This window comes from Carcharodon carcharias, chromosome 20 (genome assembly GCF_017639515.1).
Source record: "Carcharodon carcharias isolate sCarCar2 chromosome 20, sCarCar2.pri, whole genome shotgun sequence".
NCBI classification, from domain to species: Eukaryota; Metazoa; Chordata; class Chondrichthyes; order Lamniformes; family Lamnidae; genus Carcharodon; species Carcharodon carcharias.
In genome coordinates, this window is record NC_054486.1 from 57,916,345 (window position 1) to 57,932,568 (window position 16,224).

At 41.7% G+C, this 16,224-nt stretch overlaps 1 protein-coding gene across 6 annotated transcripts in view; it reads right to left on the reverse strand.

Annotated features, from left to right (window-relative positions):
* daam1a (dishevelled associated activator of morphogenesis 1a) overlaps nucleotides 1-16,224 on the reverse strand; it is a 202,813-nt gene that overhangs the window by 40,351 nt on the left and 146,238 nt on the right. For 5 of the 6 annotated variants that reach the window (XM_041214678.1, XM_041214682.1, XM_041214676.1 and 2 more), the window contains exons 16-17: nucleotides 16,106-16,135; nucleotides 14,276-14,382 (exon numbers count right to left, since the gene is read on the reverse strand). In XM_041214678.1, coding sequence (XP_041070612.1) covers nucleotides 14,276-14,382; nucleotides 16,106-16,135 — 137 coding nt within the window. The remainder of the gene's footprint in view (nucleotides 1-14,275; nucleotides 14,383-16,105; nucleotides 16,136-16,224) is intronic. The other variant, XM_041214677.1, reaches the window with a different exon arrangement.

Here is a 16,224-nt window from a genome sequence, read left to right on the forward strand (position 1 = left end):
TATAGACTACACTGAACAATGTAATTGCACATTTTTTTTTGTTTCTTAGCTGTCCTTGACCCCTCTGGGGCATCCTCTTCCTCCAGCACTGCAATACTCTCCTTAATCAATACTACCAACCCTCTTCCTTTTCTCCCTTTCCTATCTTTCCTGAACACCTTGCATCAAAGGATATTTAACACCTAGTCCTGCCCTTCTTTGAGCCAGGTTTCTGTTATAGCCACATGGCAATCTGCACCTATAACTCACCAATCTTATTTACCACACCCCCTGCATTCACATACAAACAGTAACCCTGATTTAGACTCTCTTACTTTCTCCCACACTCTGAACCACCCCCCCGCCATATTAACTTACTTTTCAATCTCTTTCAGTATTCTCTGTATCTTGGTATTCCTCTCTGACATTTTTTGGTTCCCACACTCCTGCCAAATTAGTTTAAACCTTCCCCAATAGCACTAGCCCCACAAGGAACTCAGTCCCAGCTCTAATTAGGTGCAACCCATCCAGCCTGTAGAGGTCCCATCTCCCCCAGAGCCAGTCCCAATGTTCCAAGAAACTAAAGCCCTCCCCTCCTGTACCATCTTTCCAGTTAATTTGCTCCATCGTCCTATTTCTATACTCACTCGCATGTGGTACTGGGAGTAATCTGGAGATTACTACCTTTGAGATCCTGTTTACTAATTTCCTACATAGCTCCCTAAATTCTGACTGCATGGCCATGTCCCTCTTTCAGCCTATGTCACCCGTACCAACGTGGACCATGACAGCTGGCTGTTCCCCCTCCCTCCCCGTCAGGGTGCTCTGCAGCCAGTGACATACTTGACCCTGGCACCAGGGAGGCAACTGTGGGACTGCTCTCACCTAGTTCCATTATCTAATTGTATCCAGAGCAATACTTGCATTGGCTTCTCTTACTCCCACACTAACACCTCTGATGATTCCCAAGGATTTGTCCTTGAACCATCCCCCCTGTATTTCTCATTTGTATGCTACCCCTAGGAATAGCAGGGGAAAGAAGTCACTAATAGGAGTGGTCTACAGGCCCTCTAAGAATAACCACAATGTAGGACAAAGTATACATGAAGAAATATTGAGTGCTTGTGCTAAAGGGACAGCAATAATCATGGGTCACTTTAATCTACATAAAACTGGAAAAATCAGATCGGCAGTAGAAGCATAGCTGAGGAGTACATAGAATTCTTTTGAGATAGTTTCTTAGAGCCAGCATGTTCTGAACCAACCAGAGAGCAGGTTATATTAGACTTGGTATTGTGTAATGTGATAGGATTAATTAACAACCTCAGAGTAAAGGCACCCCTAGGTAGCAGTGTCCATATTGTGACTGAATTTTACATCCAGCTTGAAAGGGAGAAGAGTGTGTCTAAGACGAGTATCTTTAAACTTAAATAAGGGCAACAGTGTAGACATGAAAGCTGAGCTAGCTGAAGTGAACTAGGATACTAAGCTAGGGGATAGATCAATAGAAAAGAGTGGCAGGCATTTAAGGGGATTTTTCAGAATAAGTATATTCCTACCATAAAGAGAAACTCTAAAGGGAGGACCCACCGCCCGTGGTTAACTAAAAAAAAAGTTAAGGAAAGCATCAAACTTAAGGAAAAAGCATATAACTGCACAATGTTGATAAGTGGCAGGTCAGATGACTGGTCAGAATATAAGGAATGGTAGAAATTGACCAAAAGATTAATCAGGAGAAGGCAATTAGAGTATGAGAGGAAGTTAGCTAGAAATGTAAAAATGGATAGCAAGAGTTCCTACAGGTATTTAAAAACAGGAAAAAAAGTAAAATGAGTGTTGGTCCTCTAGAGAATGAGAATGGGGAGTTATTAGTAGATAATGAGGAAATAGCAAATGAAATGAACAAATATTTTGCTTTGGCCTTCACTATAGAGAATATAAAAACTTTCCAGAAATAGCTATTAATCAGGTGGTGGAGGGGACAGGGGAACTTGGTGAAATTACAATCACAAGGGAAGCGGTACTGAGCAAACTGATGGACCTATGAGCTGACAAATGTCCGGGTCCAGATGGACTTCATCCTAGGGTATTAAGAGGCGGCTAAGCAGGTAGTAGATGCGTTGGTATTAATTTTTCAAAATTCCCTAGATTCTGGAAAGGGTCCATCAGACTGGAAAGTAGCAAATATAATCCCTCTATTCAAGGGAGGGAGGGAGGCAATTAGCTTGTAGTCCATCATGGGGTAAAAGTTAGAGTCAATCATTAAAGATGTTATAACTCAGCATTTATTAAAACACAAGGTAATCAGGAAAAGTCAGTATGGTTTTGTGAAAGGAAAATCATGTTTAACCAATTTATTAGAGTTCTTTGATGACATGTGCTGGGGATAAAAGGCAGCCTCTAGGATACTAGGTTAGGGGATAGATCAATAGAAAAAAGAGTGGATTTCCAGAAGGCATCTGATAAGGTGCCACATCAAAGGTTATTGCTGAAAATAAAAGCTCATGGTGTAGGGGTGACATATTAGTCTGGATAGAGGATTGGCTAGCTGGCAGAAAACAGTGTGCATTAATGAGTCTTTTTCTGATTGGCAGGATGTGATGAGTGGAGTCCTGCAGGGAAATGTGCTGAGGCTTTAACTTTTTCCAATTTACATCAATGACTTAGATGACTATAGCGAAAGCATGGTAGCTAAATTTGCAGACGACACAAAGATAGGTAGGAAAGTATGTTGTGAGGACGACATAAGGAGCACGTAGACAGATATAGACAGGTTGAGTGAGCAGGCAAAAATCTGGCAGATGCAGTATAACGAGGAAAAATTTTAAGTTGTTCACTCTGATAGGAAGAATAAAAAAAGCAGAGTATTAATTAAACAGAGAATGGCTGCAGAATTCAGAGGGGCAGAGAGATCTAATTGTTCTCGCACATCGGTCACAAAAAGTTAGCATGCAGGTAGCATGTAATCAAGGTGGCTCATGGAATGCTATACTTTATTACGAGAGGAATTGAGCATAAAAATAAGGAAGTTATGCTTCAGTCATACAGAGTATTGGTGAGACCACATCTCAAAATACTGTGTGCAGTTTCAGTCTCCTTATTTAAGGAAGGATGCAAATTGCTGGAGGCAGTTCAGAGGAAGTTTACTAGACCGATACCTGAAATGAGCAGGTTGCCTTATGAGGATAAGTTGGACAGGCTGGGTTGGTTTCCACTGGAGTTAAGAGGAATGAGGGATGACTTGATTGAAATATAAAAGATCCTGAACGGTCTTGACAAGGTGAACGTGAAAGGATATTTCCTCTTGTGGGTGAGTTCATAACTAGGGGGCATGGTTTTAAAATTAGAGGTCGCCCTTATAGAACAGAGATTGGAGAAATTTTTTCTCCGAGGGTTGAGACACTTTGGAACTCTCTGCCTCAGAAGGCAGTGGAAGCAGGGTCACAGAATACTTTTTAAGGCAGAGGCAGATTGATTCCCCTGCCTAACAACAATCTAAGGTTATCAGGGGTAAATGGGAATGCAGAACTCGAAGCACAGACAGATCAGTCATGATTTTATTGAATGGCAGAGCAGGCTCAAGGGGCCTAATGGCCTACTTCTGCTCCTATTTCATGTGGTTGTATCTCATCTGTGTTATCTCCTGATAGCCAGTTGGTGAAGGAAGAAACCGAAGCCAGTCTTTACTTGGAATAGATTTATTCACAGAGTAAAACATTACAAGTATATCTCTCCTAGATTCATCCTACTCCTGTGTCAGTGTTTCTTTATATGTTCTCAAACAACCATCAGATCAGTGCCCTCCATATCTGTATGCTTAAACTCAATTGATACAATTAACTGTGGCTAAAACCCTCATCAATGCCTTTGTTACCTCTCAACTATTCCAATGTACTCCTGTCTGGCCTCCCATTATTCTGTCTGTAATCTTGTCTTTCAAAACTCCACTGCCCCTGTTTTAAATCGCTCCAAGTCCCACGCCATGCCTTAACTCGCACCAAGTCATATTCACCTATCATCCGCATACTCCATAAGTTGCACTCGCTCCCAGTCAAGCAATGTCTTGATTTTAAAATCATCCTCGTTTTCAAATCCCTCCACAGGCTCGCCCCTTCTTATCTCTAATCTCCTCCAGCTCTACAACCCTGCTAATACTTGCACTCGTCAAATTCTGGCTTCTTGAACTCAATTTTAAATCGCTCCACCTTTGGTGGCCATGACTTCAGTTGCCTAAGCCCCAAGCTCTGCAATTCCTTCAGTATACCTTTCTGCCTCTCTAATTCGTTTCCTCCTTTAAGGGAGTCCTTAAAAGCTACATCTTTGATCAACTTTTTGGTCATCTGACTATCTTAAGTGGCTCAGTGTCATATATTTTGTTTTAAAAAGCTTCTGTGAAGAGTCTTAGACCATTTATTGCATTAAAGCTATTACACAAATACAAGTTGTTGATTTACCAATGTTTCTTTCCCACCCTCCTCCCAGCAGAATTCAGTCAGCCTAGACATTTGATGGATATGCCATAAGGATGGCCTGTGATGAAAATGGAAGTTTAATACCAGTGCAGTAGAGGCTCATTGGAAGGCAATATAGCTATAAACTAGTGCCATGCATGACACCTTAATACACAGTGCATACAACGGCATCTATGATCATCATAAGGATCACCATTTTTAAAAAAAAGGAGCGACACAATTGGCTGGTTTTGCTATAAAAGGTAACTAAAAGTGCTCACCATTATTAAAGTGTAAAGCAGCCAGCAACAGGAATTTGTTGTCTGTGGTACCCAGCTCCTCCAGGAGCTGCATTATATTGATAACCCAAAAAGAGGCTGGCATGAAAACATATGGAACAGCATCAAGTTCCTGTACCGGTGAGATATAGTCATTTAACTTGCCAGAAAGAGTCAGGGGTAGTACATTACAGTATAAGTGCATGTTTAACAGTCTGTTAAGTCTTAATTACTGTCAAACAATTTCTTTGGCATTGGCAACTAACTCATTCTTCAGGTTTTAATTATTCTAGCAGTAGCAAAGGAAAGACAAAAGCAGCTGGAAGCTGGCTTAAGGTGAATGAATGAATGAATGAATCACCATTGTCCCAGAGGCTGCTCTCTCATTAGGGAGAGACACAACAGGTGGTGAGTTTAAGCCAAGGGTCATCACACCTCAGGGGAGGGGTGAGGTTGAGAAGGCAGGGCCTTCATGGATGACCTCAGCCGGTACAGGAATTGAACCTGCACTGTTGGCGTCACTCTGCATCACAAACTAGCTATCCAGCCAACTGAGCTAACCAACTCCCTTCATATCAAAGTTTGGCAGCCACATTGAGCATCAGCAGCTATATTTGATGATTTTATAAATAAATGAATGCTTTGACTAGAGTCATGAACCAGTGGAAATATTGTTTAGGTTTTTATACTCATTTCTACTAAAAAAAAAACTACCACTAACTCTACCTTAATTAAAGAATAGGTAACAAAAGATGAACAAATCTCTCAAAAGAATAATACGTTAATCATGGTATCACTGGGCAAGGAGCCAGACATTTTCCTCCAGTGGAAAATACAGTGCCAGCCTTGTCTGAATAGATCTTAGTGACATTACTATCCAAGCCATTAAACGTATTAGCTGTACTGTTGGACAACAAATTTAAAATGTGCATTATATAAGCTAATATTGACACTTTTTGAAAAGGATTAAGAGTTAATTTTGAGCCTTACAGCAAGCTAAAAAAACAGCTAATGAAAAACCATTTGCAGACACTGAATAAAGTTACCAATCTGACCTACATAGATACAGCTTAATTGGTCATAACCTTCAGATGACTGCATTTACAGCAGAGCTATTACATCATAGAAAACAAACAGAAGTACATTAATGAAATTCCAAATGGATCAAGACAGAAATCCAGGCTAAGGCATTTTTGTAAGACACACTTGTGTACGATGATAAATGTCAACAGATAAAACAACAAAATAATGCAGTGAACGCAATGAAAAATATTTAACTGCAGAAATAAGTTTGGTTTAAAGAATTCATTGGATATTAATTTACTCCACTTTATCTCTTCATTGTATCATTTCCTGAAAAATGCTGTTTCAGGGACAAATAGTGATATTGAACTAAAACATATAACCTCAATTGTTCAATTAGTTTTTCTTTAAATGTAAAGACTGAACTTCTGTGTACAGCTGAGAGAGATTATAATTGTTGGACACCAGAGGGAACGATCAACCAGAGCCGATTGCTGTTTCATGGTCAATAGCTTCCTCAGGTGGTGTTAATAGAACCTGGTGAAAATACCCATACAGTGCCCAGAAATTATAATTTCATATCTATCATTAGTGCAACTGCAACTTCACCAACTTCACTTTATTTTACTTACATGTAGGAGTATTATAAAGCCTTGGTTCTCATCCTTTCAACAGGCTAGCTGCTAAGCTTCCTATTTACAGGTTGACTATCAATACTGCATAACGTCATCAAAATGCATTGAGCATCAGTGTGATATTTTGAGGGTGTTTCAGGACTTTTGGTGGCAGCTTTTTTTGTTCCAAAAAGCAGGCAGCAACCCAAAAGACAATAAGAGTAATAAGACAATAAGGAAATTGCTTCAGTGATGTGACCTGGTGGTGTAGCAAATTCCAGTTGGAATTTGAATGGAGCATGACAGAACAGAATCACAGTAATTTTGGTGAATTATATTAATCCAAGGCACCTTCATTATAAACAAAAAAAGCAGTTAAATCTATCTAAACAGATTGACATGTATCTTCCATTTGCTGATTCAAAATCCTGCAACTCCCTAACAGCACTGCACGTGTAACTACACCAAATGGACTACAGGGGTTCAATAAGGCAACTCACCACAACCCGGTCAAGGGTAATTAGAGATGGATAATAAATGATGAATTTGCCAGTGACACCCATAAACCAAGAAAATTAAGCCAGCAGGCTCCCACATTTCTATTGGAAAATTATACATTTTAAATACAAACATACAAATTGGGAGCAGTAGGCCACTTGGTCCCTCAAGCCTGCTCCACTACTCAATAAAATCATGGCTGATCTGACTGTAACATCAACTCCACATTTCCGCCTACCCCCAATAACCTTTCACCTCCTTATCAAAAATCTACCGACCTCTGCCTTAAAAATATTCAAAGGCTCTGCTTCCACCACCTCTTAAGTAAGAATTCCAAAAACACAACGCTCAGAAAACATGTCGCTTCAGCTGTCATAAATGGGCGACCCTTTGGGTGGACTTTTCCCAGATTTGCAGAAAATGCAGTAGGTGGGTAAAATGGAGTCCTACCCACCGATGAAGATGGCCGTTAAATCCCAAGCTCGCCTCAGTATTTATTCACTCCCGCGAAACAAGCTGTTTCCATGGTGGGCGGGCTCTCCTGCCCACCAACACCCCACTGTTGCATCACGTCAGCTGCCATGTTTAAAAGGCAGCTGCCAGCACAGCGCTCATCGCCACCAGCTCACCACCGCTGCCAGGGAGACATGAACAGCAAAGGAAAAGAGACTGCAGCCCCTCGCTTCAACAATGGGTTCCTCAAGCGACTGCTGGGTGCCATGAAAGCCCGCTAAGAAGTGCGCCACCCCAGATCTGGCTGCAGGATGGGCAGCAAAGTCACCAACATGGCTTGGGAGGTGGTGACAGTAGTCTGCGCAAATGCCCTGCAGAGGACAGCCAGCCAGTGCCGCAAAAGGATGAATGATCTCCATTCCGCCAGGGTAAGTCACTCTTTTCATCACTCCCAACTCTCACTCTCAAACTCACAAATCCATCACACATCCACAGGGCCCTCACTCACTGCCAGTGCAAAGGGACATCACCATTCACTCTTTCACACACACCGTCTTTGTCCTCATCCCATCCATGGGACCACTCACCATCCACACAGGCCAGGCATACTTATCATCTGGCCTGGCAGGAGTCTGATACACTCTCACCCCCATCTTTATCTATGCAGGACAAACTGACACACAACAGGCAGGAAAGGTCGCAGACAGGTGGAGGGATGCCGGAGGTCAACATTTTAACAGAATGCGAAAAGAGAGCCACCCAGTTGGCCAGCGATGACTGGGACCAGTCCTGTGCTGATGGTGAGGTCAGCACTGCTCTACCAAGTGAGGATCCATCAGACAACCATGCTGAGAGTGATATGCTCTCTTTTACAGGCCACTGCCATGCACTAATTATCTCCCATTGCTTTCGCAGGCACATCTTCCAAACAGCCAACAGAGTCCTTGACAGGACCTCCAATCAAGCCCCAAAGAAATCTCTGAAGATGAATCTGGAGGCACCCTCCCTGAAGTCCCAACAGCAGTGACCCACACCCTCCACTAGTGCAGAGACACACACCTCAGTGGGACCCAGCTTTAGAGTAGCCTTGGTATCACAATCTGGTGAGCACATCGCACTTTCTGATCCACAGCAGGCAGAGGCAGGGGCTTCCCAGGTCCCCGGCACACGGAGGACTGCTGGAGACGAGAATGTTGCTGAGTCCAAGACAAACGCGTCTAAAGTTTCATGGTTGCGTCTCTATGACGAGACCCTGCTCATGGAGGCTGTGAAGATCTGTGGAGTGTACTCAATGGATGTTGTCATCATCCTCCTGCCATTGAGTGACTATTAGTGCCTCCACTGCATCTCCATGACAGAAGCATTCTCACAGAGGGTATTGACGCTGCCATAAGCCAGACAGGACTCAAATGATCACAACTGCGATGTGAGGATCTATGGGGACACCTCACTGCATGTCATCATCATCCTCCACAATTCTGGCAGCTATGAGGGCCTCCCGAGTGCACCTGCCTCAGCTAGCCAGTGCGAGAGCCTCATCCCCGTCATCGTCACCACCGAGGACCCCCTCACCCTCATCCCATCCACATCCTCCTCATCCAAGGAGACCTCCGGCTCCTCCATCTCCTTCTCAACCAGCCTGTCTCCCCATTGGAGTGCCAGGCTGTAAAGGGCGCGGCAGATGACGGCTTATTGCACAGCTCCATCAGACCGGTCCAGGCACTGGAACTGCATCTTCAGCATCCTGATAGTCTGCTCCACCAAGCTGCGAGCTACTGCATATGAGCCTCATTATAGCATTGCTCTGCTGCAGTCTGAAGCTGCCGCACAGGTGTCATCAGCCACGGCCTCTGCGGGTAGCCCTTGTCCCCAAGGAGCCAGCCCTGCAGCCTTTGTGGATCCTAGAAGACTGCAGGGATCTGCAAGCGTCTCAGGATGTAGGTGTCATGCACATTCCCTGGAAACCATGCACACACCTGCAGGATGTGTTTCTGGTGGTTGCATACCAGCTGCACGTTCAATGAGTGGAAGCCCTTGCAGTTGATGAAGTCCACCTAGTGTAGAGACAGAGATCAGAGCACCACATGAGTGCAGTCAGCACCTGTGGGAATCCTGAGATCAGAGTGAATCCAATGGCCCTTGCATCCTGGCTGTCCCGGTCCCAGGCAAAATGCACAAAGTTGTGTTCCAGGGAGAAGATGGCATCCATGACCTCATCAATGCATTTGTGGATGGTGGATTGTGAAATCCCACAGACGTCACCTGTGGAGCCCTGAAAGCAGCCACTGGCATAGAAATTGGGCGCCGCAGTCATTTTCACAGCTACTGGCAGTGGATGCCCTCCATGTCCCCTTGGAGGCAACTCCTGCCGTAGGGAGCCACCAGGTCCCTAGACATGCACAGTCGTCAGCGACACTGGTTCTCAGTCACCTACAGGAATGCCAGGCAGCATCTATAGGCCCTGGGTGTCGCTCGGTGCCGAGCAGCCACAGCTCGCTCTCACTCCTCGGAAGTGTGTTCAGCAGCCTCTGCTGCCCCTTCATGAGACTGCTGCTCATGCCTTTGCACAACCAGGAGCCTCAGTCGCTTTCTCCTCATTCTTCTACAGTCGCTGTAGGCCATCAGGCATACAGCTAGGTCACCAGGATCCATGATCCTGACGTGATCCTCCTGCAGCATATGAGAGCGAGAGAGAGAGAGAGAGAGAGAGAGAGAGACTTGGTTCTTATGGCTTGGTTCTTAACGCTTCCTGGACAGTGCTGGTCACCCATCGAATAGCCAGAGATGATTGTGCTGCATGATTGCCCTGTCAGCCTGCAACATATGGCAGACGGGTCCCAACCAGGATGCTGGGATTGCAAGGGACTGTGAGCGCCTCCAGCAGTGACTGTTACATGACCAGCATTAATTATGTGATGTATTACAATCAGCACCCTGCCGGCCGACGGTGGGAAACGCAGCCTGTCCGACTGGACGATCACAACCTGCCTTCATGTGAAGCAGGTCGCGCCATATTTTCCGCGCACGCCACCCATCACGCCTGTCGCCAGTGAGCTCGGAAAATTCTGCCCTTATTTTTCAACAGTGACCCCTTAAACATTTTCCCATAACAGGAAATATCCTTTCCACATCCACCCTGTTAAGACTCCTCAGGATCTTAGATATTTCTATCAAGTCTCCTCTTAATCATTTAAACTCCAGCAGATACATACCTAGCCTGTCCAAACTTTCCTCATAAGACATCCTGCCCATTCCAGGTATTAGCATATTACATCTTCTCTGAACTGCTTCCAATGCATTTACATCTTTCCTTAAATAAGGAGACCAACACTGTGCACAGCACTCCAGATGTGGTGTCACCAATGACCTTATAACTGAAGCATAAATTCCCTATTTTTGTATTCAATTCTCCTTGCAATAAACAAGAACCTTCTGTTAGCTTGCCTAGTTACTTGTTGTACCTGCATACTAACTTTGAGATTCATACACTTGACACCCAAATCCCTCTGCATCTCAGAGCTCTGCAATCTCCCACCATTTAGTAAATATGCTTTTATACTCTGCTGCCAAAATGGGCAATTTCACATTTTCCTTCATTATACTCCAATTGCCACCTCTTTTGCACACTCACTCAATCTATATCCCGTTTCAGCTTCCTTACAGCCTTTTCGCAACTTACTTTCCCAGCTTTCTTTATCTCATCAACAAATTTAGCAACCATATCTTCAGTCCCTTCATCCAAGTCATTTATATAAATTGTAAAAAGTTGAGGCCCCAACACTGATCCCTATGGCACATCATTCATCACATCATGCCAACCAGAAAATGACCCATTTATGCCTACTTTGTTTCCTGTTAGCTAGCCAATCTTCTATCCATTTCAATATGTTACTCCCTATACCATAAGTTTTTATTTTCTGCAATAACCTTTGACGTGGCACCTTATCAAATGCCTTCTTGAAAACTAAATGCAGTACATCCACCAGTTCCCCTTTATCCACAGCATCTATTCCTTCTTCAAGAACTCCAATGAATTGGTTAATTTCCCTCTCTCAAAACCATGTTGACTCTGCCCGATTACCTTGAATTCATCTAAGTGCCCTGCTGTGACATCTTTAATGAAAGTTTCTAACATTTTCCCTGTGACAGATGCTAAGTCAACTGGCCTATAGTTTCCTGCTTTATCTGTCTCTCTCAGACTCAGACGTTTACAGCACAGGAGGCCATTCAGCCCATCGTGTCCATCCAAGTCAACAAAGATCGGACTACAATAATCCCTTTTTCCAGCATTTGGCCCATAGCCTTGGTGACTACGGCAATGCAAATGAATATCTACATACTTAAATGTTACAAGAGTTTCTGATACAACCACCCTTTCAGACAGTGAGTTCCAGATTTCCACCACCCTGAGTGAAAACATTTCTCAACTCCCCTCTTAGTCTTCTACCTCTTACCCTAAATATATGCCCCCTTGTTATTGACCCCTCCCTTTTTAAATAAAGGAGTTTCATTCACTATTTTCCAATCTAATGGAATCTGACCTGAATCAAAGGAATTTTGAAAAATTAAAATCAACACATCAACTATCTCGTTAGTCACTTATTTTAAGACTCTAGGATGAAGTCCATCCAGACCTGGGGATTTGTCAGCCTGCAGTCCCAGCAATTTGCTCAGTACCACTCCCCTGGTGATTGTAATTTTGAGTTCCTCCCGCACTTCCATTTAGCAATTAACATCTATTTCTAGGATGTTTCTTGTACCCTGTATAGTGAAGACCAATGCAAAGTATCTGTTCATTTGCCTTTATATTTGTAGCTAGCTTTCACTCATGCCCTAATTTTACCCTCTATTAATCTTTTAGTCATTCTTTGCGTTTTTTAAAAAAATATTCTGACCTGCTACCCATCCTTGTGTACTTATATGCTTTTGATACTATCTTGAACTTTTTTTACTTAACCACAAACGCTAGGTCCTCCCCTTGGGAATTTTCTCTCGTGTTAGGATGCATCTTGTGTATTGTGAAATATCTCTTTAATTGCTTGCCACTGCACCTCTATTGACCTATCCCTTAATCTAAGTTGTCAGTTCACTTCAGCTAGCTCTGATTTCATGCCCTTATTTAAGTTTAAAATACTAGTTTTTGACCCACTCTTCTCTCCCTCAAACTGAATGTAAAATTCAATCATATTATGATCACTGCTACCTAGGGGTGCCTTCACTATAAGGTCATTAATTAATCTTATCATTGCACAATACCTGGTCTAGTATACACTGCTCTCTGGTTGGTACCAAAATGTGCTGTTCTAAGAAACTATCCCAAAAGCCTTCCATGAATTCCTCATCTTGGCTATCTTTGCCCATTTGATTTTTCCAGTCTATATGCAGATTACAAACCCCATGATTATCTTTCTGACAAGCTCCCATTATTTCTTCCCTTAAACCCTGTGCTACCGTGTAGTTACTGTTAGGGAGGGCCATACACCATTCCCACAAGTGACTTCTTGCCTTTATCGTTCCTCATCTCTACTCAAACCATTTCTACATGCTGGTCTCCTGAACTTAGGTCATCCCTCTCTAATGTGCTAATATCATCATTAATTAACAGATCCATCACTCCACCTTTTCCTATCTTTCTGTTCATCCTAAATGTCATGTACCTTTCAATATTCAGGTCCCAATCTATGTCATCTTGCAGCCATGTCTCTGTAATGGCTATTAGATCGTACTTATTTATTTCTATTTGCACCATCGGGTCATCTGTTTGTTTTGAATGCTACGTGAATTCAGACACAGATTCTTTGGTTTTGTCCTTTTATTATTTTGTAACCTCTAGCCTTATCTGTTAATTTACTCTAAGATTTGTACCCTATCCTTTCCTATCACAGTCTGTTTATCCTTTCCTTCTTGCCTTGTCTCTACTTTGATTTACCACATTTTCCCACGTTTGATCTTTGTCCCACCTATTTGGTTTAAAACCTCCTCTACTTCACTAGTTATGTGGCTCGTCAGAACATTGCACAATTCAGGTGTAGACTTTCCCAATGGTACAGCCCCCACTTTAAAAAAAAATCAAACATAAAACTTTAATGAGGTACACATCTTCGTATTAAGATGGGAGATATAAAATATTCTTAATTCAAGTTGCGACTGTTGCTCATAAGCTGCAAGTATCAATGGGCTACACTGGCACAACCAGCAATAAAATTATAGTGGCAAAAACAGATGCAAAGGAATAAAGAACTTGCATTAATATTGTGCCTTCCATAACCTCAGGACATCCCAAAACACTTTACAGCCAATTAAGTGCCCTTGAATTGTAGTCACTGTTGTATCTGCACCCACGCACAACTTTTCATCAACCTCTTCATTAAGCATCATCCTCATGATTGTTCAAAGTTCAACAGTTTTGTGTTTGCAAGTGCAGTACATAGACAATATTTAAGGGGAAACTGATGGGAAAGCGAGCACAAATAATATTTTTACTTGATTAAGAGACACAGAACGAGCAGAGGAGTTTCAGGTGTCACGGTTACAGAAACCCTGAGGTGCTGAATCTGGAGAAAGGGAATGAATTTCCCCATCAAAAGCTGGGGCTGGGCAAGCAGGAATAGTTCTCCAAATCAGGATTGGAGTTGCTGGGGAGTGGGTGAAGTAAGGTTATACTAAGTTTCTGAGCTAATGCACAGAAGCAATACCACTTTCACACTAACTCAAAAGCTAACTCTCCAAGTTGTCTCTCCGATCTGGATATTGCTACTGAAGTTGGTCAAGATATTCCCAACAGTTCTAGGTTGTGCTTGTGCCCATGGGTATGCTAGTAACATATTTCAGTTTCTTCATGTTTATTGGGTTAAATAATTAAGTACTGAGTGAAATTAACAGCTTATGATCCTTTAAAGAATTTATAATAATGTTCCCATGTCAGGAAGTAAAATATATGAACAGTTTCACATTGTAATTTTTTTAATAAAATAATTACCTTGATAGAAGAATATTGCAATTCTGAGCTCTTCTCCCATCAATTACTGACAGTTCTTTGACTTTCTTGGTGGAATTAAACGTGTCTTCATTGGATTCTGTCTCTTTCTGTAGGCCGGAAAAATGTTACAACAGTAAATAAGCTGAATACACCATCGGAATACTTAATTGCCTTGGCAAAGCTCTATTTATGGGGCCACATTCATAGCATGTTAGTAAACAAATTTGGAGGACCAATTATCACTATGTTTCTAGGCATTTGGATAGTTCTAATGAGGTTTGAGGGTTAAAAGATAAAAATAGTTACAAAATATTTCCAAACATAATTAGCTCTGGATGTGGATTTACTTTTCAAAACATAAAGATGGTCCCACTGACCAATGTATTCTCACTAAGGTAAAGATGACCTTAGTGAGCTGGCCTCATTACCCACTTCAAACCAAAGTTTTGCACTAGATATGTCACTGTTCAGGAATAATGCACCATAGTAGTAGAATCATGCAATGAAAGAATGCCATCTTCAAAGAATTCAATTCCTTTCAAAACAAATGAAGTTCTCCACAATCTGGATGAGAAAGTTAGGGTGTCATAGACCAAGTTTAGGGATAGACAAAATTCTAAAACAGACTAATTGTGGATCATGTGGGTGACATCTAAGCTGCTGCTGTCAGTATTGATACAAAACACAAGGTACTTTTCGTAGAATTTAGCACAATATTTTTTAAAGTATTGAACAGTATCTGTTTATAAATAAACTATCTAATTTGAAACACAACTATAAAGACCACAAAAGTCTTGGATAATCAATGCCAAGTTGTTAGACATGAACTAGAACAATTAGCTTTACATCTCTGGTGAAGGGGAAAAATGTCAAATTAGAATTCACTCTTGATCACTATCCACTGACGTGTTCAAAAGTGTGCAAGGGTGGACACTGGGTAAAGTCAGAGGTAACCTTCACATAGGTGCCTCACAGACTTAAGCAACAATATCTAGACTCAGACATGAAGAATTGTTAAAGACATAAGGAGTAAATTCAGGAGAATCTACATATATGGATCTTTAATTGTGTAATTGTACATAAAGTCTTTTATTATGTCCAATATTTTTATAATTATCAAAATCAATATAAACTTGTGATTCAATACAGGATACATAACAGATTTTAATGCAGTGAGAAATCATACACTTATCATTTAAAGTGGTTACATCCCTGCTTCAGTAAATAAAAGTACTGCATGACCAATAGCTTGTTTATAAACTAAGAATATGGAATATTCACATTTCAGTCCCTTAGAAATTTAGATGCAAAACACATTGAGTTCATTACCATTTGTGAGTAATGAGGTTAACCTAGGTCTTTTTATTTCAACTCCGTGCAGGTTTTGCTAATACTATTACAGATCATGATGCACAATGCTACAATCAAATCATACTCAATTAAACAAATACCGGAGGCATCGTCTCCAATAACTTTTTAATAACATAAAATTAATCCGCACAACATTCTACTTCCTCTTCTATCTTGAGGGCTAAAAGTATTTCCAAATTATTTAAACACCAGACCGCAGTAGTAATAACATTTATGTGCTCTTTGATCATAAATTATTCAGCTATCATTTATATCTTTAATGTTTCAGTTTAGATTAGAAAATATTGTATCAATCAACTTGTCAGTTATGATACAAATGAAGAGATCATCCCCAATAATACCAGTGACAATATATTCATTACCGAAACTAACTTCAATGTGCATTTTCACCATTATAAAGCTCATGCTGTGATTTATATAAAAGTAGACTCCTTCCCCATTAATAAAGCACATGCTTACCTGCTTGGAATGATTGCTCAGAAAGAAGTCCTAAATGCAGGCCAAAGGCAAAAGGAGGATAACAGTTGGCATCAGTTAATAGCAATAAAAAAAAACTGCAGTTCAGCAATTGTTGCAAA